Source organism: Bombina bombina, chromosome 6 (genome assembly GCF_027579735.1).
Source record: "Bombina bombina isolate aBomBom1 chromosome 6, aBomBom1.pri, whole genome shotgun sequence".
NCBI lineage: Eukaryota > Metazoa > Chordata > Amphibia > Anura > Bombinatoridae > Bombina > Bombina bombina.
In genome coordinates, this window is record NC_069504.1 from 661,637,602 (window position 1) to 661,663,183 (window position 25,582).

At 41.2% G+C, this 25,582-nt stretch overlaps 1 protein-coding gene across 3 annotated transcripts in view; it reads left to right on the forward strand.

Annotated features, from left to right (window-relative positions):
* Positions 1–25,582, forward strand: part of LOC128663412 (TP53-binding protein 1) — an 816,604-nt gene that overhangs the window by 350,281 nt on the left and 440,741 nt on the right. For all 3 annotated transcript variants that reach the window (XM_053717732.1, XM_053717733.1, XM_053717734.1), the window contains exon 7: positions 19,146–19,674. In XM_053717732.1, coding sequence (XP_053573707.1) covers positions 19,146–19,674 — 529 coding nt within the window. The remainder of the gene's footprint in view (positions 1–19,145; positions 19,675–25,582) is intronic.

Consider the following 25,582-nt stretch of genomic DNA (forward strand, 5'->3'; position numbering starts at 1 on the left):
TGATGAGGATCTATCTGATTCAGAAGATCCTGCCTCAGATATTGACACTGACAAATCCTCTTATTTAAAATGGAGTATATTCGTTCTTTATTAAAAGAAGTGTTGATTACATTGGATATGGAGGAAACTAGTCCTCTTGATATTAAAACTAGTAAACGTTTAAATTCTGTTTATAATCCTCCTGTGGTTATTCCAGAGGTTTTTCCAGTTTCTGATACTATTTCTGATATGATTTCTAAAGAATGGAATAGGCCTGGTACTTCTTTTATTCCTTCTTCAAGGTTTAAAAAAATGGTATCCTTTGCCAGCAGTTAGATTGGAGTTTTGGGAAAAGATCCCCAAAGTTGATGGGGCTATCTCCACTCTTGCTAAACGTACTACTATTCCTACGGAAGATAGTACTTCTTTTAAAGATCCTTTAGATAGGAAACTTGAATCTTATCTAAGGAAGGCTTATTTATATTCAGGTCATCTTCTTAGGCCTGCAATTTCTTTGGCTGATGTTGCAGCTGCTTCAACTTTTTGGTTGGAAACTTTAGCGCAAAAAGTATCAGATCATGATTTGTCTAGCATTGTTAAGTTGATTCAACATGCTAATAATTTCATTCATTATGCCATTTTTGATATCATCAAAATTGATGTTAGATATGTCTTTAGCTATTTTAGCTAGAAGAGCTTTGTGGCTCAAATCTTGGAATGCTGATATGACTTCTAAATCCAGATTGCTTTCTCTTTCTTTCCAAGGTAATAAATTATTTGGTTCAGTTGGATTCAATAATTTCAACTGTCACTGGGGGGAAGGGAGTTTTTTTGCCTCAGGATAAAAAATTTAAAGGTAAATCTAAAGCTTCTAACCGTTTTCGTTCCTTTCGTCAACAACAGAAATCTATTCCTTCCCCAAAGGAATCTGTTTCCAATTGGAAGCCTTCCTCAAATTGGAATAAATCCAAGCCTTTTAAGAGATCAAAGCCAGTCCCCAAGTCCGCATGAAGGTGCGGCCCTCATTCCAGCTCAGCTGGTAGGGGGCAGATTAAAATTCTTCAAAGATGTTTGGATCAGTTCGGTCCAAAATCATTGGATTCAGAGTATTGTCTCTCAGGGGTACAGAATAGGATTCAGAGTAAGACCACCTGTGAGAAGATTTTTTCTCTCACGCATTCCAGCGAACTCGTCAAAGGCTCAGGCTTTCCTGAAGTGTGTTTCAGACCTGGAGTTATCAGGGGTAATCATGCCAGTTCATTTTCAGGAACAGGGCCTGGGGTTTTATTCAAATCTATTCATTGTCCCAAAGAAAGAAAATTCATTCAGACCAGTTTTGGATCTAAAGATTTTGAATCCTTATATAAGAGTACCAACTTTCAAGATGGTGACTATAAGGACTATTCTGCCTTTTGTTCAGCAAGGGCATTATATGTCCACAATAGACTTACAGGATGCATATGTTCATATTCAGATTCATGCGGATCACTATCAGTTCCTGAGATTCTCTTTTCTAGAGAAGCATTACCAATTTGTTGCTCTTCCTTTTGGCCTAGCAACAGCTCCAATAATCTTTTCAAAGGTTCTCGGTGCCCTACTCTCTGTAATCAGAGAGCGGAGTATTGGGGTGTTTCCTTATTTGGACAATATCTTGGTACTTGCTCAGTCTTTACGTTCTGCAGAATCTCACACGAATCAACTAGTGTTGTTTCTTCAAAAACATGGTTGGAGGATCAATTTACCAAAAAGTTCTTTGACTCCTCAGACAAGGGTAACCTTTTTAGGTTTCTTAATAGATTCAGTATCCATGACTTTGTCTCTAACAGACAAGAGGCATCTGAAATTGGTTGCAGCTTGTCAGAACCTTCAGTTTCAATCATTCCCTTCAGTAGCTATATGCATGGAGGTTTTATGTCTCATGACTGCAGCATCGGACATGATCCCTTTTGCTTGTTTTCACATGAGACCTCTTCAGCTTTGTATGCTGAATCAATGGTGCAGGGATTATACAAGGATATCACAATTAATATCCTTAAATCCCAATGTTAGACTATCTCTGACTTGTTGGTTAGATCACCATCGTTTAGTTCAGGGGGCCTCTTTTGTTCGTCCAACCTGGACTGTGATCACAACAGATGCGAGTCTTTCAGGTTGTGGAGCTGTCTGGGGATATCTGACAGCGCAGGGGGTTTGGAAATCTTAAGAGGCGAGATTACCAACCAATATTTTGGAACTCGATTTTCAGGGCTATGTTTTATTTGTTTTCAGACAGACAGAGAAATTGTTGTCCCTTCATTGTGTCCTAATCCTAAGAATTCTCTCTACAGATCTTTACATTCTTTGGATGTGGTTAGAGCTTTGAAATATATGTTGAAGCTACTAAAGATTTCAGAAAGACTTCTCGTCTATTTGTTATCTTTTCTGGTTCTAAGAAAGATCAGAAGGCTTCTGCCATTTCTTTGGCATCTTGGTTAAAGCTTTTGATTCATCATGCTTATTTGGAGTCAGGTAAATCCCCTCCTCAGAGGATTACGGCTCATTCTACTAGGTCAGTTTCTACTTCCTGGGCTTTTAGGAATGAAGCTTCTGTTGATCAGATTTGCAAAGCAGCAACTTGGTCTTCTTTGCATACTTTTATTAATTCTACCATTTTTATGTTTTTTCTTCTTCAGAAGCAGTTTTTGGTAGAAAAGTACTTCAGGCAGCTGTTTCAGTTTGATTCTTCTGCTTATAATTTCAGTTTTTTTCATTATAAGATTAAAACTTTTGATTTGGGTTGTCGATTAATTTCTTTCATGTAATTGGCAAGAGTCCATGAGCTAGTGACGTATGGGATATACATTCCTACCATGAGGGGCAAAGTTTCCCAAACCTCAAAATGCCTATAAATACACCCCCACCACACCCACAATTCAGTTTTACAAACTTTGCCTCCTATGGAGGTGGTGAAGTAAGTTTGTGCTAGATTTCTACGTTGATATGCGCTTCTCAGCATGCTGAAGCCCGGTTCCTCTCAGAGTGCAGTGAATGACAGAGGGATGTGAAGGGAGTATTACCTATTGAATGCAATGGTCATCCTAACGGGGATCTATTTCATAGGTTCTCTGTTATCGGTCGTAGAGATTCATCTCCTACCTCCCTTTTCAGATCGACGATATACTCTTATATACCATTACCTCTACTGATTCTCGTTTCAGTACTGGTTTGGCTATCTACTTTATGTAGATGAGTGTCTTTTCGTAAGTATGTTTTCTTTTATTTATGACACTCAGCTATGGTTTGGCACTTTATATGTAAAGTTCTAAATATATGTTTTATACTTATATTTGCCATGATTCAGGTTAATCAGTATATTTCCTTCTTACAGACTGTCAGTTTCATTTTGGGAAATGCATATGAATAAATTTTTTCTTACCTTAAGATTTTTCAAATTGACTTTCTTTCTAAATTGCGGGCTGTTAGGCTCGCGGGAGCGCAACATGCTATAATTTATTGCGTCATTTTTGGCGCGAGAATTATGTTTGTTGACGTAATGATGTAATTTCCGGCGTCTTAGTTGGCGCCGAGAGTTTTCACGTAGTTGCGTCATCTATGACGCTCGTGTTTGTTGCAGACGTTTTTGGCGCCAAAAAATATTTTGTCAATTGTGGGCGTCATACTTGGCGCCAGATTTTTGACATTATTTAAGTCATTATTTCTTTTTGCTTCTGGTTTACAGAGGCTTATTCTGTTTGCATTTTTTCACATTTCTGAAATTGTCATATAAGGAAATGGATAATTTTGCTTTATTTGTTGTTTTTTCTATTACATATTGCAAGATGTCTCAATCTGACCCTGTCTCAGAATCTACTTCTGGAATGCTGCTGCCTGATGTCTGTTCTACCAAAGCTAAGTGCATTTGTTGTAAACTTGTGGTAACTGTTCCTCCGGCTGTAGTTTGTGTTAGTTGTCATGATAAACTTTCAAAAGCAGACAATATTTCCATTAGTAGTAGTCCATTACCTGTTGTTGTTCCTTCAACATCTAATGTTCAGGATATTCCTGTTAATGTGAGAGAATTTGTTTCTAATTCTATTCAGAAGGCCCTGTCTTTTATACCACCTTCAAATAAACGTAAAAGGTCTTTTAAAACTTCTCATAAATTTGATGAATTTTTAAATGACCGACAGCATTCTGATTTATCTATCTCTGATGAGGATCTATCTGGTTCAGAAGATTCTTCCTCAGATATTGACACTGACAAAACTTCATATTTATTTAAAATGGAGTATATTCGTTCTTTATTAAAAGAGGTGTTGATTGCATTAGATATGGAGGAGTCTAGTCCTCTTGATATTAAAACCAGTAAACGTTTAAATTCGGTTTTTAAACCTCATGTAGTTATTCCAGAGGTTTTTCCAGTTCCTGATGCTATTTCAGATGTAATTTCTAGGGAATGGAATAGTCTGGGTACTTCATTTACTCCTTCAAGGTTTAAGAAATTGTACCCTTTGCCGACTGATAGATTGGAGTTTTGGGAAAAGATCCCTAAAGTTTATGGGGCTATCTCTACTCTTGCTAAGCATACTACTATTCCTACGGCAGATAGTACTTCTTTTAAAGATCCTTTAGATAGGAAGCTTGAATCTTATCTAAGGAAGGCTTATTTATGTTCAGGTCATCTTCTTAGGCCTGCTATTTCTTTGGCTGATGTTGCTGCGGCTTCAACTTTTTGGTTGGAAACTTTAGCGCAACAAGTACCAGATCCTAATGTGTATAGCATAAACTAATTCAACATGCTAATAATTTCATTTGTGATGCCATTTTTGATATCATTAGAATTGATTTCAGGTATATGTCTTTAGCTATTTTAGCTAGAAGAGCTTTATGGCTTAAATCTTGGAATGCGGATATGACTTCTAAGTCAACATTGCTATCTCTTTCTTTCCAAGGTAATACATTATTTGGTTCTCAGTTGGATTCTATAATTTCAACTGTCACTGGGGGGAAGGGAGCCTTTTTGCCTCAGGATAAAAAATCTAAGGGTAAATTTAGGGCTGCTAACCGTTTTCGTTCCTTTCGTCAGAATAAGGAACAAAAACCTGACCCTTCCCCTAAAGGAACGGTTTCCAATTGGAAGCCTTCTCCAGTCTGGAATAAATCCAAGCCTTTTAGAATATCAAAATCAGCCCCCAAGTCCACATAAAGGTGCTGTCCTCATTCCAGCGCAGCTGGTAGGGGGCAGACTAAGATTTTTCAAAGATGTTTGGGTCAATTCAATCCAAAATCATTGGATTCAGAACATTGTTTCTCAAGGGTACAGAATAGGTTTCAAGGTAAGACCGCCTGTGAGAAGTTTCTTTCTCTCACGCATTCCAGTAAACCCAGTAAAGGCTCAGGCTTTCCTGAAGTGTGTTTCAGACCTGGAGTTATCTGGGGTAATTGTGCCAGTTCCATATCTGGAACAGGGTCTGGGGTTTTATTCAAATCTGTTCATTGTTCCAAAGAAAGAGAATTCTTTCAGACCAGTTCTGGATCTAAAAATGTTGAATCATTATGTAAGAATACCAACATTCAAAATGGTGACTTTAAGGACTATTCTGCCTTTTGTTCAGCAAGGGCATTATATGTCCACAATAGACTTACAGGATGCTTATCTTCATATTTCGATTCATCCAGATCACTATCAGTTCCTGAGATTCTCTTTTCTAGACAAGCATTACCAATTTGTTGCTCTTCCTTTTGGCCTAGCAACAGCTCCAAGGATCTTTTCAAAGGGTCTCGGTGCCCTACTCTCTGTAATCAGAGAGCGGGGTATTGCGGTGTTTCCTTATTTGGACAATATCTTGGTACTTGCTCAGTCTTTACATTCTGCAGAATCTCACACAAATCAACTAGTGTTGTTTCTTCAAAGACATGATTGGAGGATCAATTTACCAAAAAGTTTCTTGATTCCTCAGACAAGAGTAACCTTTTTAGGATTCCAAATAGATTCAGTATTCATGACTTTGTCTCTAACAGACAAAAGATGTCTGAAATTGGTTTCAGCTTGTCGGAACCTTCAGTCTCAGTCATTCCCTTCAGTAGCTATGTGCATGGAGATTTTAGGTCTCATGACTGCAGCATCGGACGCGATCCCCTTTGCTCGTTTTCACATGAGACCTCTTCAGATTGTATGCTGAACCAATGGTGCAGGGATTATACAAAGATATCACAATTAATATCCTTTAATCCCAATATTCGACTCTCTCTGACTTGGTGGTTAGATCACCATTGTTTGGTTCAGGGGGCCTCTTTTGTTCGTCCAACCTGGACTGTGATTTCAACAGATGCAAGTCTTTCAGGTTGGGGAGCTGTCTGGGGATCTCTGACAGCGCAGGGGGTTTGGAAATCTCAAGAGGCGAGATTACCAATCAATATTTCTCCAACATAGGTGTGTCCGGTCCATGGCGTCATCCTTACTTGTGGGATATTCTCTTCCCCAACAGGAAATGGCAAAGAGCCCAGCAAAGCTGGTCACATGATCCCTCCTAGGCTCCGCCTACCCCAGTCATTCTCTTTGCCGTTGTACAGGCAACATCTCCACGGAGATGGCTTAGAGTTTTTTAGTGTTTAACTGTAGTTTTTATTATTCAATCAAGAGTTTGTTATTTTAAAATAGTGCTGGTATGTACTATTTACTCTGAAACAGAAAAGAGATGAAGATTTCTGTTTGTATGAGGAAAATGATTTTAGCAACCGTTACTAAAATCCATGGCTGTTCCACACAGGACTGTTGAGAGGAATTAACTTCAGTTGGGGGAACAGTGAGCAGTCTTTTGCTGCTTGAGGTATGACACATTCTAACAAGACGATGTAATGCTGGAAGCTGTCATTTTCCCTATGGGATCCGGTAAGCCATTTTTATTCAGACAGTAAATAAGGGCTTCACAAGGGCTTATTAAGACTGTAGACATTTTCTGGGCTAAATCGATTCATATATTACACATATTTAGCCTTGAGGAATCATTTAATCTGGGTATTTTTGTTAAATAATATCGGCAGGCACTGTTTTAGACACCTTATTCTCTAGGGGCTTTCCCTAATCATAGGCAGAGCCTCATTTTCGCGCCGGTATGGCGCACTTGTTTTTGAGAAGCATGACATGCAGTCGCATGTGTGAGGAGCTCTGATACATAGAAAAGACTTTCTGAAGGCGTCATTTGGTATCGTATTCCCCTTTGGGCTTGGTTGGGTCTCAGCAAAGCAGATACCAGGGACTGTAAAGGGGTTAAAGTTAAAAACGGCTCCGGTTCCGTTATTTTAAGGGTTAAAGCTTCCAAATTTGGTGTGCAATACTTTTAAGGCTTTAAGACACTGTGGTGAAATTTTGGTGAATTTTGAACAATTCCTTCATACTTTTTCGCAATTGCAGTAATAAAGTGTGTTCAGTTTAAAATTTAAAGTGACAGTAACGGTTTTATTTTAAAACGTTTTTTGTACTTTGTTATCAAGTTTATGCCTGTTTAACATGTCTGAACTACCAGATAGACTGTGTTCTGAATGTGGGGAAGCCAAGGTTCCTTCTCATTTAAATAAATGTGATTTATGTGACATTGAAAATGATGCCCAAGATGATTCCTCAAGTGAGAGGAGTAAGCATGGTACTGCATCATTCCCTCCTTCGTCTACACGAGTCTTGCCCACTCAGGAGGCCCCTAGTACATCTAGCGCGCCAATACTCCTTACTATGCGGCTGTAATGGATAATTCTATCAAAAACATTTTAGCCAAAATGCCCACTTATCAGCGTAAGCGCGACTGCTCTGTTTTAGATACTGAAGAGCATGAGGACGCTGATGATAATGGTTCTGAAATGCCCCTACACCAGTCTGAGGGGGCCAGGGAGGTTTTGTCTGAGGGAGAAATTTCAGATTCAGGGAAAATTTCTCAACAAGCTGAACCCGATGTGATTACATTTAAATTTAAGTTGGAACATCTCCGCGCTCTGCTTAAGGAGGTATTATCCACTCTGGATGATTGTGAGAATTTGATCTTCCCAGAGAAACTATGTAAAATGGACAAGTTCCTAGAGGTCCCGGGGCTCCCAGAAGCTTTTCCTATACCCAAGCGGGTGGCGGACATTGTAAATAAAGAATGGGAAAGGCCCGGTATACCTTTCGTCCCTCCCCCCATATTTAAAAAATTGTTTCCTATGGTCGACCCTAGAAAGGACTTATGGCAGACTGTCCCCAAGGTCGAGGGAGCGGTTTCTACTTTAAACAAACGCACCACTATACCCATAGAAGATAGTTGTGCTTTCAAAGATCCTATGGATAAAAAATTAGAAGGTTTGCTTAAAAAGATGTTTGTTCAGCAAGGTTACCTTCTACAACCAATTTCATGCATTGTCCCTGTCACTACAGCCGCGTGTTTCTGGTTCGATGAGCTAGTAAAGGCGATCGATAGTGATTCTCCTCCTTATGAGGAGATTATGGACAGAATCCGTGCTCTCAAATTGGCTAATTCTTTCACCCTAGACGCCACTTTGCAATTGGCTAGGTTAGCGGCGAAGAATTCTGGGTTTGCTATTGTGGCGCGTAGAGCGCTTTGGTTGAAATCTTGGTCAGCGGATGCGTCTTCCAAGAACAAACTCCTTAACATTCCTTTCAAGGGGAAAACGCTGTTTGGCCCTGACTTGAAAGAGATTATCTCTGATATCACTGGGGGTAAGGGCCACGCCCTTCCTCAGGATAGGTCTTTCAAGGCCAAAAATAAACCTAATTTTCGTCCCTTTCGTAGAAACGGACCAGCCCCAAGTGCTACGTCCTCTAAGCAAGAGGGTAATACTTCTCAAGCCAAGCCAGCCTGGAGACCAATGCAAGGCTGGAACAAGGGAAAGCAGGCCAAGAAACCTGCCACTGCTACCAAGACAGCATGAAATGTTGGCCCCCGATCCGGGACCGGATCTGGTGGGGGGCAGACTCTCTCTCTTCGCTCAGGCTTGGGCAAGAGATGTTCTGGATCCTTGGGCGATAAAAATAGTCTCCCAAGGTTATCTTCTGGAATTCAAGGGGCTTCCCCCAAGGGGGAGGTTCCACAGGTCTCAATTGTCTTCAGACCACATAAAGAGACAGGCATTCTTACATTGTGTAGAAGACCTGTTAAAAATGGGAGTGATTCATCCTGTTCCATTAGGAGAACAAGGGATGGGGTTCTACTCCAATCTGTTCATAGTTCCCAAAAAAGAGGGAACGTTCAGACCAATCTTAGATCTCAAGATCTTAAACAAGTTTCTCAAGGTTCCATCCTTCAAAATGGAAACCATTCGAACAATTCTTCCTTCCATCCAGGAAGGTCAATTCATGACCACGGTGGATTTAAAGGATGCGTATCTACATATTCCTATCCACAAGGAACATCATCGGTTCCTAAGGTTCGCATTCCTGGACAAGCATTACCAGTTCGTGGCGCTTCCTTTCGGATTAGCCACTGCTCCAAGGATTTTCACAAAGGTACTAGGGTCCCTTCTAGCGGTGCTAAGACCAAGGGGCATTGCAGTAGTACCTTACTTGGACGACATTCTGATTCAAGCGTCGTCCCTTCCTCAAGCAAAGGCTCACACGGACATAGTCCTGGCCTTTCTCAGATCTCACGGATGGAAAGTGAACGTGGAAAAGAGTTCTCTATCTCCGTCGACAAGGGTTCCCTTCTTGGGAACAATAATAGACTCCTTAGAAATGAGGATTTTTCTGACAGAGGCCAGAAAAACAAAACTTCTAAACTCTTGTCAAACACTTCATTCCGTTCCTCTTCCTTCCATAGCGCAGTGCATGGAAGTAATAGGTTTGATGGTAGCGGCAATGGACATAGTTCCTTTTGCGCTCATTCATCTAAGACCATTACAACTGTGCATGCTCAGTCAGTGGAATGGGGACTATACAGACTTGTCTCCGAAGATACAAGTAAATCAGAGGACCAGAGACTCACTCCGTTGGTGGCTGTCCCTGGACAACCTGTCACAAGGGATGACCTTCCGCAGTCCAGAGTGGGTCATTGTCACGACCGACGCCAGTCTGATGGGCTGGGGCGCGGTCTGGGGATCCCTGAAAGCTCAGGGTCTTTGGTCTCGGGAAGAATCTCTTCTACCGATAAATATTCTGGAACTGAGAGCGATATTCAATGCTCTCAAGGCTTGGCCTCAGCTAGCAAAGGCCAAGTTCATACGGTTTCAATCAGACAACATGACGACTGTTGCGTACATCAACCATCAGGGGGGAACAAGGAGTTCCCTGGCGATGGAAGAAGTGACCAAAGTCATTCAATGGGCGGAGACTCACTCCTGCCACCTGTCTGCAATCCACATCCCAGGAGTGGAAAATTGGGAAGCGGATTTTCTGAGTCGTCAGACATTACATCCGGGGGAGTGGGAACTCCATCCGGAAATCTTTGCCCAAATTACTCAACTGTGGGGCATTCCAGACATGGATCTGATGGCCTCTCGTCAGAACTTCAAGGTTCCTTGCTACGGGTCCAGATCCAGGGATCCCAAGGCGACTCTAGTAGATGCACTAGTAGCACCTTGGACCTTCAAACTAGCTTATGTATTCCCGCCGTTTCCTCTCATCCCCAGGCTGGTAGCCAGGATCAATCAGGAGAGGGCGTCGGTGATCTTGATAGCTCCTGCGTGGCCACGCAGGACTTGGTATGCAGATCTGGTGAATATGTCATCGGCTCCACCATGGAAGCTACCTTTGAGACGAGACCTTCTTGTTCAAGGTCCGTTCGAACATACGAATCTGGTCTCACTCCAGCTGACTGCTTGGAGATTGAACGCTTGATCTTATCAAAACGAGGGTTCTCAGATTCTGTTATTGATACTCTTGTTCAGGCCAGAAAGCCTGTAACTAGAAAAATTTACCACAAAATATGGAAAAAATATATCTGTTGGTGTGAATCTAAAGGATTCCCTTGGGACAAGGTAAAGATTCCTAAGATTCTATCCTTTCTTCAAGAAGGATTGGAGAAAGGATTATCTGCAAGTTCCTTGAAGGGACAGATTTCTGCCTTGTCTGTGTTACTTCACAAAAAACTGGCAGCTGTGCCAGATGTTCAAGCCTTTGTTCAGGCTCTGGTTAGAATCAAGCCTGTTTACTGTTTACAAACCTTTGACTCCTCCTTGGAGTCTCAACTTAGTTCTTTCAGTTCTTCAGGGGGTTCCGTTTGAACCCTTACATTCCGTTGATATTAAGTTATTATCTTGGAAAGTTTTGTTTTTGGTTGCAATTTCTTCTGCTAGAAGAGTTTCAGAATTATCTGCTCTGCAGTGTTCTCCTCCTTATCTGGTGTTCCATGCAGATAAGGTGGTTTTACGTACTAAACCTGGTTTTCTTCCGAAAGTTGTTTCTAACAAAAACATTAACCAGGAGATAGTCGTGCCTTCCTTGTGTCCGAATCCAGTTTCAAAGAAGGAACGTTTGTTGCACAATTTGGATGTTGTTCGTGCTCTAAAATTCTATTTAGATGCTACAAAGGATTTTAGACAAACATCTTCCTTGTTTGTTGTTTATTCTGGTAAAAGGAGAGGTCAAAAAGCAACTTCTACCTCTCTCTCTTTTTGGATTAAAAGCATCATCAGATTGGCTTATGAGACTGCCGGACGGCAGCCTCCTGAAAGAATCACAGCTCATTCCACTAGGGCTGTGGCTTCCACATGGGCCTTCAAGAACGAGGCTTCTGTTGATCAGATATGTAAGGCAGCGACTTGGTCTTCACTGCACACTTTTACTAAATTTTACAAGTTTGATACTTTTGCTTCTTCTGAGGCTATTTTTGGGAGAAAGGTTTTGCAAGCCGTGGTGCCTTCCATTTAGGTGACCTGATTTGCTCCCTCCCTTCATCCGTGTCCTAAAGCTTTGGTATTGGTTCCCACAAGTAAGGATGACGCCGTGGACCGGACACACCTATGTTGGAGAAAACAGAATTTATGTTTACCTGATAAATTACTTTCTCCAACGGTGTGTCCGGTCCACGGCCCGCCCTGGTTTTTTAATCAGGTCTGATAATTTATTTTCTTTAACTACAGTCACCACGGTATCATATGGTTTCTCCTATGCAAATATTCCTCCTTAACGTCGGTCGAATGACTGGGGTAGGCGGAGCCTAGGAGGGATCATGTGACCAGCTTTGCTGGGCTCTTTGCCATTTCCTGTTGGGGAAGAGAATATCCCACAAGTAAGGATGACGCCGTGGACCGGACACACCGTTGGAGAAAGTAATTTATCAGGTAAACATAAATTCTGTTTTTGGAACTCTGTGCGATTCTCAGAGCTCTTCAGTTTTGGCCTCTTCTGAAGAGATAACCGTTTATTTGTTTTCAGACAAACAATGTCACAACCGTGGCGTATGTCAATCATCAAGGTGGGACCCACAGTCCTCAAGCTATGAAAGAAGTATCTCGGATACTTGCATGGGCGGAATCCAGCTCCTGTCTAATCTCTGCGGTCCATATCCCAGGTATAGACAATTGAGAAGCGGATTATCTCATCCGCCAGACTTTACATCTGGGAGAATGGTCTCTTCACCTTGATGTGTTTCTTCAGATTGTTCAGATGTGGGGGCTTCCAGAAATAGATCTGATGGCTTCTCATCTAAACAGGAAACTTCCCAGGTATCTGTCCAGGTCCAGGGATCCTCAGGCGGAAGCAGTGGGTGCGTTGACACTTCCTTGGAGTTATAAACCTGCTTATATCTTTCCGCCTCTAGTTCTTCTTCCAAGAGTGATTTGCAAAATCATAATGGAGCGTTCGTTTGTACTGCTGATGGCTCCAGCATGGCCACACAGGTTTTGGTATGCGGATCTTGTTTGGATGTCCAGTTGCCAACCTTGGTCACTTCCGTTAAGGCCAGACCTACTGTCTCAAGGCCCTTTTTCCCATCAGGATCTCAAATCATTAAATTTAAAGTAATGGAGATTGAACGCTTAGTGCTTAGTCATAGAGGTTTCTCTGACTCAGTGATTAATACTATGTTGCAGGCTCGCAAATCTGTGTCTAGAAAGATCTATTACCGAGTTTGGAGGACTTACATTTCATGGTGGTGTTCTCATAAATTCTCTTTTACCATTCTTTTAGAATTCCTAGAATTTTACAGTTTCTTCAGGATGGTTTGGATAAGGGTTTGTCTGCAAGTTCCTTGAAAGGACAAATCTCTGCTCTTTCTGTTCTGTTTCACAGAAAAATTGCTAATCTTCCTGACATTCATTGTTTTGTACAAGCTTTGGTTCGTATTAGGCCTGTCAATTTCTCCTCCTTGGAGTCTTAATTTGGTTTTGAGGGCTTTACAGGCTCCTCCGTTTGAGCCTATGCATTCTCTGGACATTAAATTACTTTCTTGGAAAGTATTGTTTCCTTTGGCCATCTCTTCTGCTAGAAGAGTTTCTGAATTATCTGCTCTTTCTTGTGAGTCTCCTTTTCTGATTTTTCATCAGGATAAGGCAGTTTTGCGGACTTCATTTTAATTTTTACCTAAAGTTGTGAATTCCAACAACATTAGTAGAGAAATTGTTGTCCCTTCGTTGTGTCCTAATCCTAAGAATTCTTTGGAAAGATCTTTACATTCTTTGGACGTAGTAAGAGCTTTGAAATATGTTGAAGCTACTAAAGATTTCAGAAAGACTTCTAGTCTATTTGTTATCTTTTCTGGTTCTAGGAAAGGTCAGAAGGCTTCTGCCATTTCTTTGGTGTCTTGGTTAAAGCTTTTGATTCATCATGCTTATTTGGAGTCGGGTAAATCGGAGGATTACGGCTCATTCTACTAGGTCAGTTTCTACTTCCTGGGCTTTTAAGAATGAAGCTTCTGTTGATCAGATTTGCAAAGCAGCAACTTGGTCTTCTTTGCATACTTTTACTAAATTCTACCATTTTGATGTTTTCTCTTCTTCAGAAGCAGTTTTTGGTAGAAAAGTTCTTCAGGCAGCTGTTTCAGTTTGATTCTTCTGCTTATAATTTCAGTTTTTTTCATTATAAAGATTAAAACTTTTGTTTTGGGTTGTGGATTCTTTTTTCAGCGGAATTGGCTGTCTTTATTTTTATCCCTCCCTCTCTAGTGACTCTTGCGTGGAGTGCCAAATCTTGGGTATTTGCTATCCCATACGTCACTAGCTCATGGACTCTTGCCAATTACATGAAAGAAAACCTAATTTATGTAAACATTTACAAGATAAATTAATTTCTTTCATATTGGCAAGAGTCCATGAGACCCACCCTTTTTATGGTGGTTATGATTTTTTTGTATAAAGCACAATTATTCCAATTCCTTGTTGATGCTTTCGCTCCTTTCTTATCACCCCACTTCTTGGCTATTAGTTAAACTGAATTGTGGGTGTGGTGGGGGTGTATTTATAGGCATTTTGAGGTTTGGGAAACTTTGCCCCTCCTGTAGGAATGAATATCCCATACGTCACTAGCTCATGGACTCTTGCAAATATGAAAGAAATTAATTTATCAGGTAAATTCTTACATAAATTATGTTTTTGATAATATTTTTCTGTCACTTTTTATAAAAAGGTAGGTCATAGTTTTCCTCATACTATACCCAAGCTTGTTAGTTTATCCATACAATTGTAAATTGTCTCTAGCACAGTGATATTAGTAATATTTTAAATATATGCTTTTACAAGTACAGCTGTTTCTAGTTAACAATGAAAGCAACCAGTGTCATACACACTTATTTCACACACACCTCTCTTACTCATACACATTTGTTCAATATAAGTGTACATTTTTATGATAAAGTAATTTTTATTGTTTTGTAACAAAGGCATAATAACAGACAAAGTGTGAAACAAAAGATGAATCAAAATAGATCAAGAGAACAAACATCTTGGTTCTCTAACGTTACAAAGTAATAAAAGCAATGCAAAATACAAATCAATAAATCGTTCAATTACTGAGTTTTAGCATGTAGGGTCGCTCTTACAGGAGAACTTTAATAGCGTCATGCGTTGAGGGACAATAGTCCTTTTAATATAAATTCTCATGTTTGAGCTAAAATTCAAGTTGTTTAGTGCATTTTTATGAAGCTGTAAGGCCCACATTAGTTGCATATTACCAAGGTAAAGGTCATCTAGATAAAGTATTAGTGAAAGAGGAAAAAAGTAAGGTAAAGTAAGGAGAGAAAGAGAGATGGGGTGTAGAGAGGGGAACAACTCCTGACTATTCTGCTCCAGTTTGTGTAAAGATTTATTTTATGTAGGGGTTAATATGACTCCCAGTTATCTGTGTTATACCTATCGTTTCTGGGGACTCCATGTACCTGAGGGTGGGGCCCCTTAAGTGAGGGGTTCTATCCTATTAGACTAATGTGTTAAGACCTATTATTTAATATCCAGTAATACCATACTTTCTGGAAGGTTTCTTGGGTATCCAGGAGAAATGCTGCCTGTTCTGACATATTATAAAAGAATTTAATTTTTTGTTGTATTTCGTCCCAGGAAGGGGCACACTCCCTCCAGTGACGGGCTATACGGATCCTCGTGGCGGTGCATGTTATCCTGATAAAAAAATTAATATGTTTGTTAAATTCTTTAAGCCTAACATGGAGCAGTGCTTGTTCCATGGTAAGTCTAATGGGGCTGTCTAGAGTAGAGCTTAAGAACCTAGATAGTCGGTTCCATACCCTATGTGAATAGGTGCAGTCCCACCACATGTGTTTATAGTCCCCCACCTCCCCACAGCCTCTGTAACAAAGTCTGGATCTATCTTTGGAAGAGTGTGAGGTTATCAGCGGTGTTAGATACCAACGGAAGTTGGTTTTAATGCAGTTTTCCCACATATCTGCACTCAACAATCCCTTTCCTGCACTAGAGAGAGTTGTATACCAAACTTGGACCTCCATTTCCTTGTTGATATCCTTTTCCCATTTAGTTTGTAAAGAGGATTTGGAGTTATCTGACGCTAGCTGAATTGCCTGGTAAAGCCTGGAGATAGTGTTCTTGGGTCTGGATGAGGAGCTGCATATGTTTTCTAATGTAGAGGGTAAGTTTTTGGTTATGAGTGGTAAGAGGGGGTGAATTATGGAAGTTAGCTGCAAGTAAAGGAACCATTCTAGTTTGATTGGCTGTAATTTTTCTTGTAGTTGTGTGTAGCTCATCATTTTGCCTCCTACTATAATGTCAGCGATTCTAAAAAGTCCTCTGTTTTCCCATTTTTTGATGATGGGAACCAGTTCATGCCTAACTAGGCTAGTAAGTGTGGCTTTAACTGAGTGTATAGGGAGTAGAGCTAGGGAGGTGGTTAGCTTGGACCATTGCTTGATCATAAAATCTATTATTGGGTGTTTGTGTTGTGTCTTGCTAAGGCACTGTTTAGGGTCCCAAAGAATCAAGTCGCGTGGGATAATTCCTGCAATATCTGACTCTAGCTGCGTCCAAACAATGTCCTTGTCTGGGTCATTAAGAAGAGCTGTCTGCGCCAGTCTAGCTGCCTGAAAATAGTGTTTAAGATTTGGTGCCCCCACCCCCCCCAACTGTCTGTTTCTGGAGAGGACTGCCGAAGGGATCCTAGCTTTTTTGTTCCCCCTAATGAAATTGATTATATGTCTTTGAAGGTCGTCTAAGTCTGGGGCTGGTATTCTGATTGGCAAGGTGCGAAATAAATATAGAATCCTTGGTAATATCATCATTTTGATTGCCGACAGTCTACCAAACCATGAAAATCTTAGCTTACTCCATCTATTTAGATCTTGTTTAATAGATTTGTACAAAGGGGGGTAATTTAAGTTATATAAAGTCTTTGAGCTTGTGGTTAGATTAATCCCCAAGTATCTGAGAAAGTGTTTGGCCCATTTAAATTCAAAGTTAGCTTCTATTAGCTTTTTGGTGTGTTCCGGTAGATGTATAGGTAGTGCTTCACACTTCTCAAGGTTAATTTTATAGCCTGATATGGTGGAGAAGGATTCAAGGGTTTGGTAGAGGTTCGGGAGTGTTATCATTGGTCGTGACAGAGAGAGGAGGACATTGTCTGCAAAAAGTGTGAGTTTATACTCCTTCTGCTTTATTTTAATACCAGTAATATCGGGAGATCTTCTAATGTGTTGGGCCAGGGGTTCTATGCACAGAGCAAACAGTAATGGAGATAGGGGGCAGCCCTGACGGGTCCCATTAAGGACTGCGAAGTTTTCGGATTGGTGGCCCATAGCTCTCACGCTTGCTGAGGGAGTGGAATATATATTTTGAATTGCGCTCATGAATTCTCCAGATATGCCTATTTTAGTTAATACTGCCTGCATATATGTCCAATCAACTCTATCAAACGCCTTCTCTGCATCCAAAGAGAGGAGCAGAGAAGGCGTTTTTGTTTCATGTATATAGTCAATTAGGGACACCATTCTCCTGACGTTGTCTGGTACTTCTCTATTTTGAATGAAGCCCACTTGGTCTGGGTGGACCAGCTTGGGAAGTAGGGGTTTGATTCGATTAGCTAGAATTTTTGTGAAAATCTTGAGGTCCTGGTTTATGAGGGATATTGGCCTATAGTTTTGGCACAATGTCTTATCTTTACCTGGTTTCGGAAGTACTATAATTTTAGCATTTAACAATTCAGATGGGATCTTATGGCCTTTTAGGATAGAATTACAGAATTGTACGATGTGTTTAGTGAGAGTTGGTTTGAATTGTTTGTAATAGTCCCCTGGGAACCCATCAGGGCCAGCCGCCTTGCCTGGTTTTAAATCTTTAAGGACCCCGAGGACCTCTCTGTCAGTAATGTCTGCGTTCAAGGAGTCTAGTTCTTGTTTGCTTATCTTGGGCAATGCCGCCTCCTCTAGGAAGGTGTCCAGGGAGTTCCGTATGGTTTCTGTTCTAGTTACTTTCTGACCGTCATACAGGGAGCCATAGTATGTCGCGAATGAGGCGACTATGTCTTTGGGGTTTGACGTTAGGACCCCCTGAGAGTTATATAGGGCGGGGATTGACATGTCTCTAGTTCTATTTCTAATTTTATAGGCCATGAATTTGTCTGGTTTGTTTGCGTAAAGAAAATATTTAGATTGAAGTCTAAGCCCTGCTCTAGATGATCGGTCAGAAAGCATTTTGTCGAGAGCTTGTCTTTTGTCTAGAAGTGATTTATAAAGGCTAGGTGATCCAGATAGTTTGTGACGTTTTTCTAGATTAGCTATGTCATGTTGTAGTGAGTCAACAAGAGCCTTCGCTTTACGTTTGGCATGTGACTTCATTTGAATCAATACTCCTCTTATAACTGATTTGTGCACTGCCCACACCTGTATGGGGTTGTTTATTGTGTTCAGGTTGAGGTTCCAGTATTCCTCCATGTGTTTAAGAACTGTCTCTTTATGGTTTGGGAATTTTAATGATAAGGGGTCAAATGACCAGCTTTTAGTATTATTGTATGGGAGAATCCCTTTCATCTTTAGAGAGACTATTGAGTGGTCGGACCACACACATGGGTGAATAGAGGAAGACACTAGATTTGCTGTCAGTGTCTGGCTTGAAAAAATATAATCTAAGCGGAAGTATTTGTGGTGTGCTGTGGAATAAAATGTGTGGTCATCTGTGATGCCATAAAGGGCCTTCCATGTGTCTAGTAAGTTGTGTCCTGCCAAGGTGTTAAGGATGGAGAGAGTCTTTTTATTCATTCTGTGTTGGGCAGTTGTGAGAGGGGTGTTTGGAGTTTGGGTCTGAGTGTGTAGAGAGACATTAAAGTCACCCGCTAAAAAAATTCTAGTTGCATTCCAGCTAGTGAGGAGGTAGGATAGATTAGTAAAGAACTGCTCTTGATGCTCATTTGGGGCGTAAACATTACAGAAGATTATTTCTGTTTCATTGATAGTGCCTTTAATGATGAGGAATCTATCTTCCTTGTCTATAATGGAATCAGTGTGGTGAAAGTTTAGGGAGGAGTGAAGGAGTATAGATACCCCTCTTTTTTTCTGATTAACCGTCGAATGGTAGTGTAGAGGGAATTGTTTCTCCCAATATTTCGGGATCTGAGAGGTCATGAAGTGGGTCTCTTGTAAAAATATAACATTAGCCCCTAGGAGTTTGTATTGTGACATAGCCTTCATAAGTGTACATTTTTAATTGTCATTAACTAGAATTAAAGTAGTAGGCTTTAAAGCTGTAATGGTCCTATATGTAGGCTATTAATTATAACCGTAACTAAAATAATTGTATTTTTTTTGTTTACATAGCAGGGGAAGCCCATTCCAATTTCTGTGCTCTGAAAAAGATGAGGAGCCAATGTCTATTTGTGCAACTGAGCAGCATGTTACAGAAACGTGTAAGCAGAACACAGACTCTCAAAAAACCTCAGCAAGAGAAAACTATTCCGACTTGTCTTGCAGTCAGCATGAGGATCCTATGGAAATAGAAGATTCCCACGAGAGAGAATGCAGCATTGAACAAGATGATAGAAACAATGTTAAACAATCAGGTGATCCAGTCTCAACTCTGCTAATAAACGAGGATGACCATGTACCTCTAGGTCATAAAAACAAAGAAGTTCAAACTATCTCTGTTGAAGAGCCTGCAATCGCAGTTATATCTTCAGCTACTCAAACAGACTTGGAATCTGCTGCCCAGCCTGTAAAGAATAATGCTTGTAGTGGCCAGAAGAACCCGAAACTGGATAACTGCAAGCAAACTGAGAAAGACCAGGAGAAACCAGATTCTGTGCCAAAACATTTGCCTGGAGATGACACAGAATCCGTGAACAGCCAGGTAGGGTTAATATAAGTGATCTAGAACAGGGGTCTCCAAGCTTTTGGACCTCATGGACTACTAAACTCACAATTTTGAATCCTGTGGACCACTAACATGATTTTTTTTTTTTTTAAATGTACAAATCTCTTATGTGTGTGTGTGTGTATATTTCTTTTTTAAGACACAATGAGTCCACAGATCATCTTAATTACTGATGGGATATTCACCTCCTGGTCAGCAGGAGGAGGCAAAGAGCATCACAGCAGAGCTGTTAAATAGCTCCTCCCTTCCCTCCCACTCCAGTCATTCTTTTTGCCTACGTTAGTGTTAGTAATAGGATGTGGTAAAGTGAGGTGTTAGAAAAGATTCTTCAATCAAGAGTTTATTTTTGTTTAAAGTAGTACAAGATTGTGCTTCTTTTTTCTAGTCTGTAGCCGTAGTCCATATCAGTCTCTTCAGTAGGGCTTTGGTGGCTTTAGAGCAATGGGAACTTGTGGGACATAATTCTCACTGCGCCTCCCATACATTTATGCTGCCCTTATCCTGATGGCCTAAGCAAACTTACTGAGGCTTTATCATTTTACACAGGGCTATGGGAGGGATAGGACCTCTTAAACCTGCTGGACTGTCCTGCTGTCGGACAGAGTTAAAGGTAAGTGCTGACTTTTTTTTTTATTCTGGGAAAGAAAGAAACTGGTATGTACTATTTACTCTGAAACAGAAAAGAGATGAAGATTTCTGTTTGTAAGAGGAAAATGATTTTAGCAACCGTTACTAAAATCGATGGCTGTTTCCACACAGGACTGTTGAGATGAATTAACTTCAGTTGGGGGAAACAGTGAGCAGACTTTTGCTGCTCGAGGTATGACACATTTCTAACAAGACTTGGTAATGCTGGAAGCTGTCATTTTCCCTATGGGAACCGGTAAGCCATTTTCTTAGTTTAGTATAAGAATAAAGGGCTTCACAAGGGCTTTAAAGACTGGTAGACATTTTTCTGGGCTAAAACGATTACCTTATAAGTATATTTAATGGATGTTAACTATAAATAGTTCTTTTAATCTTGGGGATGTATTAAAAAAACGTCAGGCACTGTATTGGACACCTTTTTCACTGGGGGCCTTTTCTAGTCATAGGCAGAGCCTCATTTTCGCGCCACTAATGCGCAGTTGTTTTTGGAAAGCAAGGCATGCAGATGCATGTGTGAGGAGCTAAGAACCACTGAAAAAGCTTATTGAAGGCGTCATTTGGTATCGTATTCCCCTCTGGGCTTGGTTGGGTCTCAGCAAAGCAGATACCAGGGACTGTATAGGGGTTAAATGTAAAAACGGCTCCGGTTCCGTTATTTTAAGAGTTAAAGCTTTCAAATTTGGTGTGCAATACTTTTAATGCTTTTAAGGTGAAATTTTGGTGAATTTTGAACAATTCCTTCATACTTTTTCACATATTCAGTAATAAAGTGTGTTCAGTTTAAAATTTAAAGTGACAGTAACGGTTTTATTTTAAAACGTTTTTTGTGCTTTATCAAGTTTATGCCTGTTAACATGTCTGAACCATCAGATAGACGATGTTCTGTATGTTTGGAAGCCAAGGTTCCTCCCCATTTAAATATATGTGATGAATGTGACTTAGTGTCCAGACAAAGTAGGGACAATGATGCCACTGATAATGATGTTGCCCAAAATGATTCCTCAAGCGAGGGGAGTAAGCATGGTACTGCATCATCCCCTTCTGTGTCTACACCAGTCTTGCCCACACAAGAGGCCCCTAGTATATCTAGTGCGCCAATCCTTCTTACTATGCAACAATTAACGGCTGTAATGGATAATTCTATTAAAAACATTTTGTCCAAAATGCCTACTTATCAGAGAAAGCGCGATTGCTCTGTTTTAGATACTGAAGAGCATGAGGACGCTGATGATAATGGTTCTGACGTACCCTCACGCCAATCTGAAGGGGCCAGCAGGGAGGTTTTGTCTGAGGGAGAAATTTCAGATTCAGGAAAAATTTCTCAACAAGCTGAACCTGATGTTATTATTTTTAAATTTAAATTGGAACATCTCCGCGCTCTGCTTAAGGAGGTGTTATCTACTCTGGATGATTGTGACAATTTGGTCATTCCAGAGAAATTATGTAAGATGGACAAGTTCCTAGAGGTCCCGGTGCCCCCCGATGCTTTTCCTATACCCAAGCGGGTGGCGGACATTGTAAATAAGGAATGGGAAAGGCCCGGCATACCTTTTGTTCCTCCCCCTATATTTAAAAAGTTATTTCCTATGGTCGACCCCAGAAAGGACTTATGGCAGACAGTCCCCAAGGTCGAGGGGGCGGTTTCTACTCTAAACAAACGCACTACTATCCCTATAGAAGATAGTTGTGCTTTCAAAGATCCTATGGATAAAATATTAGAGGGTTTGCTTAAAAAGATGTTTGTTCAGCAAGGTTACCTTTTACAACCAATTTCATGCATTGTTCCTGTCACTACAGCAGCGTGTTTCTGGTTCGAAGAACTAGAAAAGTTGCTCAATAAAGACTCTTCATATGAGGAGGTTATGGACAGAGTTCAAGCACTTAAATTGGCTAACTCTTTTATCTTAGACGCCACTTTGCAATTAGCTAGATTAGCGGCGAAAAATTCAGGTTTTGCAATTGTGGCGCGCAGAGCGCTTTGGCTAAAGTCTTGGTCAGCGGATGTGTCCTCCAAGAACAAGTTGCTTAACATCCCTTTCAAAGGTAAAACGCTATTTGGCCCTGACTTGAAAGAGATTATTTCAGACATCACTGGGGGAAAGGGCCACGCCCTTCCTCAGGATAGGTCTTTTAAGGCTAAAAATAGGCCAAATTTTCGTCCCTTTCGCAGAAACGGACCAGCCTCAAATTCTACACCCTCTAAGCAAGAGGGTAATAGTTCTCAAACCAAACCAGCCTGGAGACCGATGCAAGGCTGGAACAAGGGTAAGCAGGCCAAGAAACCTGCCACTGCTACTAAAACAGCATGAAGTGTTGGCCCCCGATCCGGGACCGGATCTGGTGGGGGGCAGACTCTCTCTCTTTGCTCAGGCTTGGGCAAGAGATGTTCAGGATCCTTGGGCGCTAGAAATAGTTTCTCAAGGTTATCTCCTGGAATTCAAGGAACTACCCCCAAGGGGGAGGTTCCACAGGTCTCAATTGTCTTCAAACCAAATAAAAAGACAGGCATTCTTAAATTGTGTAGAAGACCTGTTAAGAATGGGAGTGATTCATCCTGTTCCATTAGGAGAACAAGGGATGGGGTTTTACTCCAATCTGTTCATAGTTCCCAAAAAAGAAGGAACATTCAGACCAATTTTAGATCTCAAGATTCTAAACAAATTTCTCAGGGTTCCATCGTTCAAGATGGAAACCATTCGAACAATTCTTCCTACCATCCAGGAAGGTCAATTCATGACCACGGTGGATTTAAAGGATGCGTATCTACATATTCCTATCCACAAGGAACATCATCGGTTCCTAAGGTTCGCCTTTCTGGACAAGCATTACCAGTTTGTGGCACTTCCATTCGGATTAGCCACTGCTCCAAGGATTTTCACAAAGGTACTAGGGTCCCTTCTAGCGGTGCTAAGACCAAGGGGCATTGCAGTAGTACCTTACTTGGACGACATACTGATTCAAGCGTCGTCTCTGTCAAAAGCAAAGGCTCATACGGACATTGTCCTAGCCTTTCTCAGATCTCACGGGTGGAAAGTGAACATAGAAAAAAGTTCTCTGTCCCCGTCAACAAGAGTTCCCTTCTTGGGAACAATAATAGACTCCTTAGAAATGAAGATTTTTCTGACAGAGGCCAGAAAATCAAAACTTCTAAGCTCTTGTCAAGTACTTCATTCTGTTCTTCTTCCTTCCATAGCGCAGTGCATGGAAGTAATAGGTTTGATGGTTGCGGCAATGGACATAGTTCCTTTTGCACGAATTCATCTAAGACCATTACAACTGTGCATGCTCAGACAGTGGAATGGGGATTATACAGACTTGTCTCCGACGATCCAAGTAGATCAAAGAACCAGAGATTCACTCCGTTGGTGGCTGAACCTGGACAACCTGTCACAGGGAATGAGCTTCCGCAGACCAGAGTGGGTCATTGTCACGACCGACGCCAGTCTGGTGGGCTGGGGCGCGGTCTGGGAACCCCTGAAAGCTCAGGGGCTATGGTCCCGGGAAGAATCTCTTCTCCCGATAAACATTCTGGAACTGCGAGCGATATTCAATGCTCTCAAAGCTTGGCCTCAACTAGCAAAGGCCAAATTCATAAGGTTTCAATCAGACAACATGACGACTGTTGCATATATCAACCATCAAGGGGGAACAAGGAGTTCCCTGGCGATGGAGGAAGTAACCAAAATAATTCAATGGGCGGAGAATCACTCCTGCCACTTGTCTGCAATCCACATCCCAGGAGTGGAAAATTGGGAAGCGGATTTTCTGAGTCGTCAGACTTTCCATCCGGGGGAGTGGGAACTCCATCCGGAAATCTTTGCCCAAATAACGCGATTATGGGGCATTCCAGACATGGATCTGATGGCCTCTCGTCAGAACTTCAAGGTTCCTTGTTACGGGTCCAGATCCAGGGATCCCAAGGCGACTCTAGTAGATGCACTAGTAGCACCTTGGACCTTCAACCTAGCTTATGTATTCCCACCGTTTCCTCTCATTCCCAGGCTGGTAGCCAGGATCAATCAGGAGAGGGCTTCGGTGATCTTGATAGCTCCTGCGTGGCCACGCAGGACTTGGTATGCAGACCTGGTGAATATGTCATCGGCTCCACCATGGAGGCTACCTTTGAGACAGGACCTTCTTGTTCAAGGTCCATTCGAACATCCGATTCTGGTTTCCCTCCAACTGACTGCTTGGAGATTGAACGCTTGATTTTATCAAAGCGTGGGTTTTCAGATTCTGTAATAGATACTCTGATTCAGGCTAGAAAGCCTGTAACTAGAAAAATTTACCATAAGATATGGAAAAAATATATCTGTTGGTGTGAATCTAAAGGATTCCCCTGGAACAAGATAAAAATTCCTAAGATTCTATCCTTTCTACAAGAAGGTTTGGAGAAAGGATTATCTGCAAGTTCTCTGAAGGGACAGATCTCTGCGTTATCTGTTTTACTTCACAAAAGGCTGGCAGCTGTGCCAGACGTTCAAGCGTTTGTTCAGGCTCTGGTTAGAATCAAGCCTGTTTACAGACCTTTGACTCCTCCCTGGAGTCTTAATCTAGTTCTTTCAGTTCTTCAAGGGGTTCCGTTTGAACCCTTACATTCCGTAGATATTAAGTTATTATCTTGGAAAGTTTTGTTTTTGGTTGCAATTTCTTCTGCTAGAAGAGTTTCTGAGTTATCTGCTCTGCAGTGTTCTCCGCCCTATCTGGTGTTCCATGCAGATAAGGTGGTTTTGCGTACTAAGCCTGGTTTTCTTCCGAAAGTTGTTTCCAACAAGAATATTAACCAGGAGATAGTTGTACCTTCTTTGTGTCCGAATCCAGTTTCAAAGAAGGAACGTTTGTTACACAATTTGGACGTGGTCCGTGCTCTAAAATTCTATTTAGAGGCCACTAAAGATTTCAGACAAACATCTTCTTTGTTTGTTGTTTATTCTGGTAAAAGGAGAGGTCAAAAGGCAACTTCTACCTCTCTTTCTTTTTGGCTTAAAAGCATTATCCGATTGGCTTATGAGACTGCCGGACGGCAGCCTCCTGAAAGAATCACAGCTCACTCCACTAGGGCTGTGGCTTCCACATGGGCCTTCAAGAACGAGGCTTCTGTTGATCAGATGTGTAAGGCAGCGACTTGGTCTTCACTGCATACTTTTACCAAATTTTACAAATTTGATACTTTTGCTTCTTCTGAGGCTATTTTTGGGAGAGAGGTTTTGCAAGCCGTGGTGCCTTCCATCTAGGT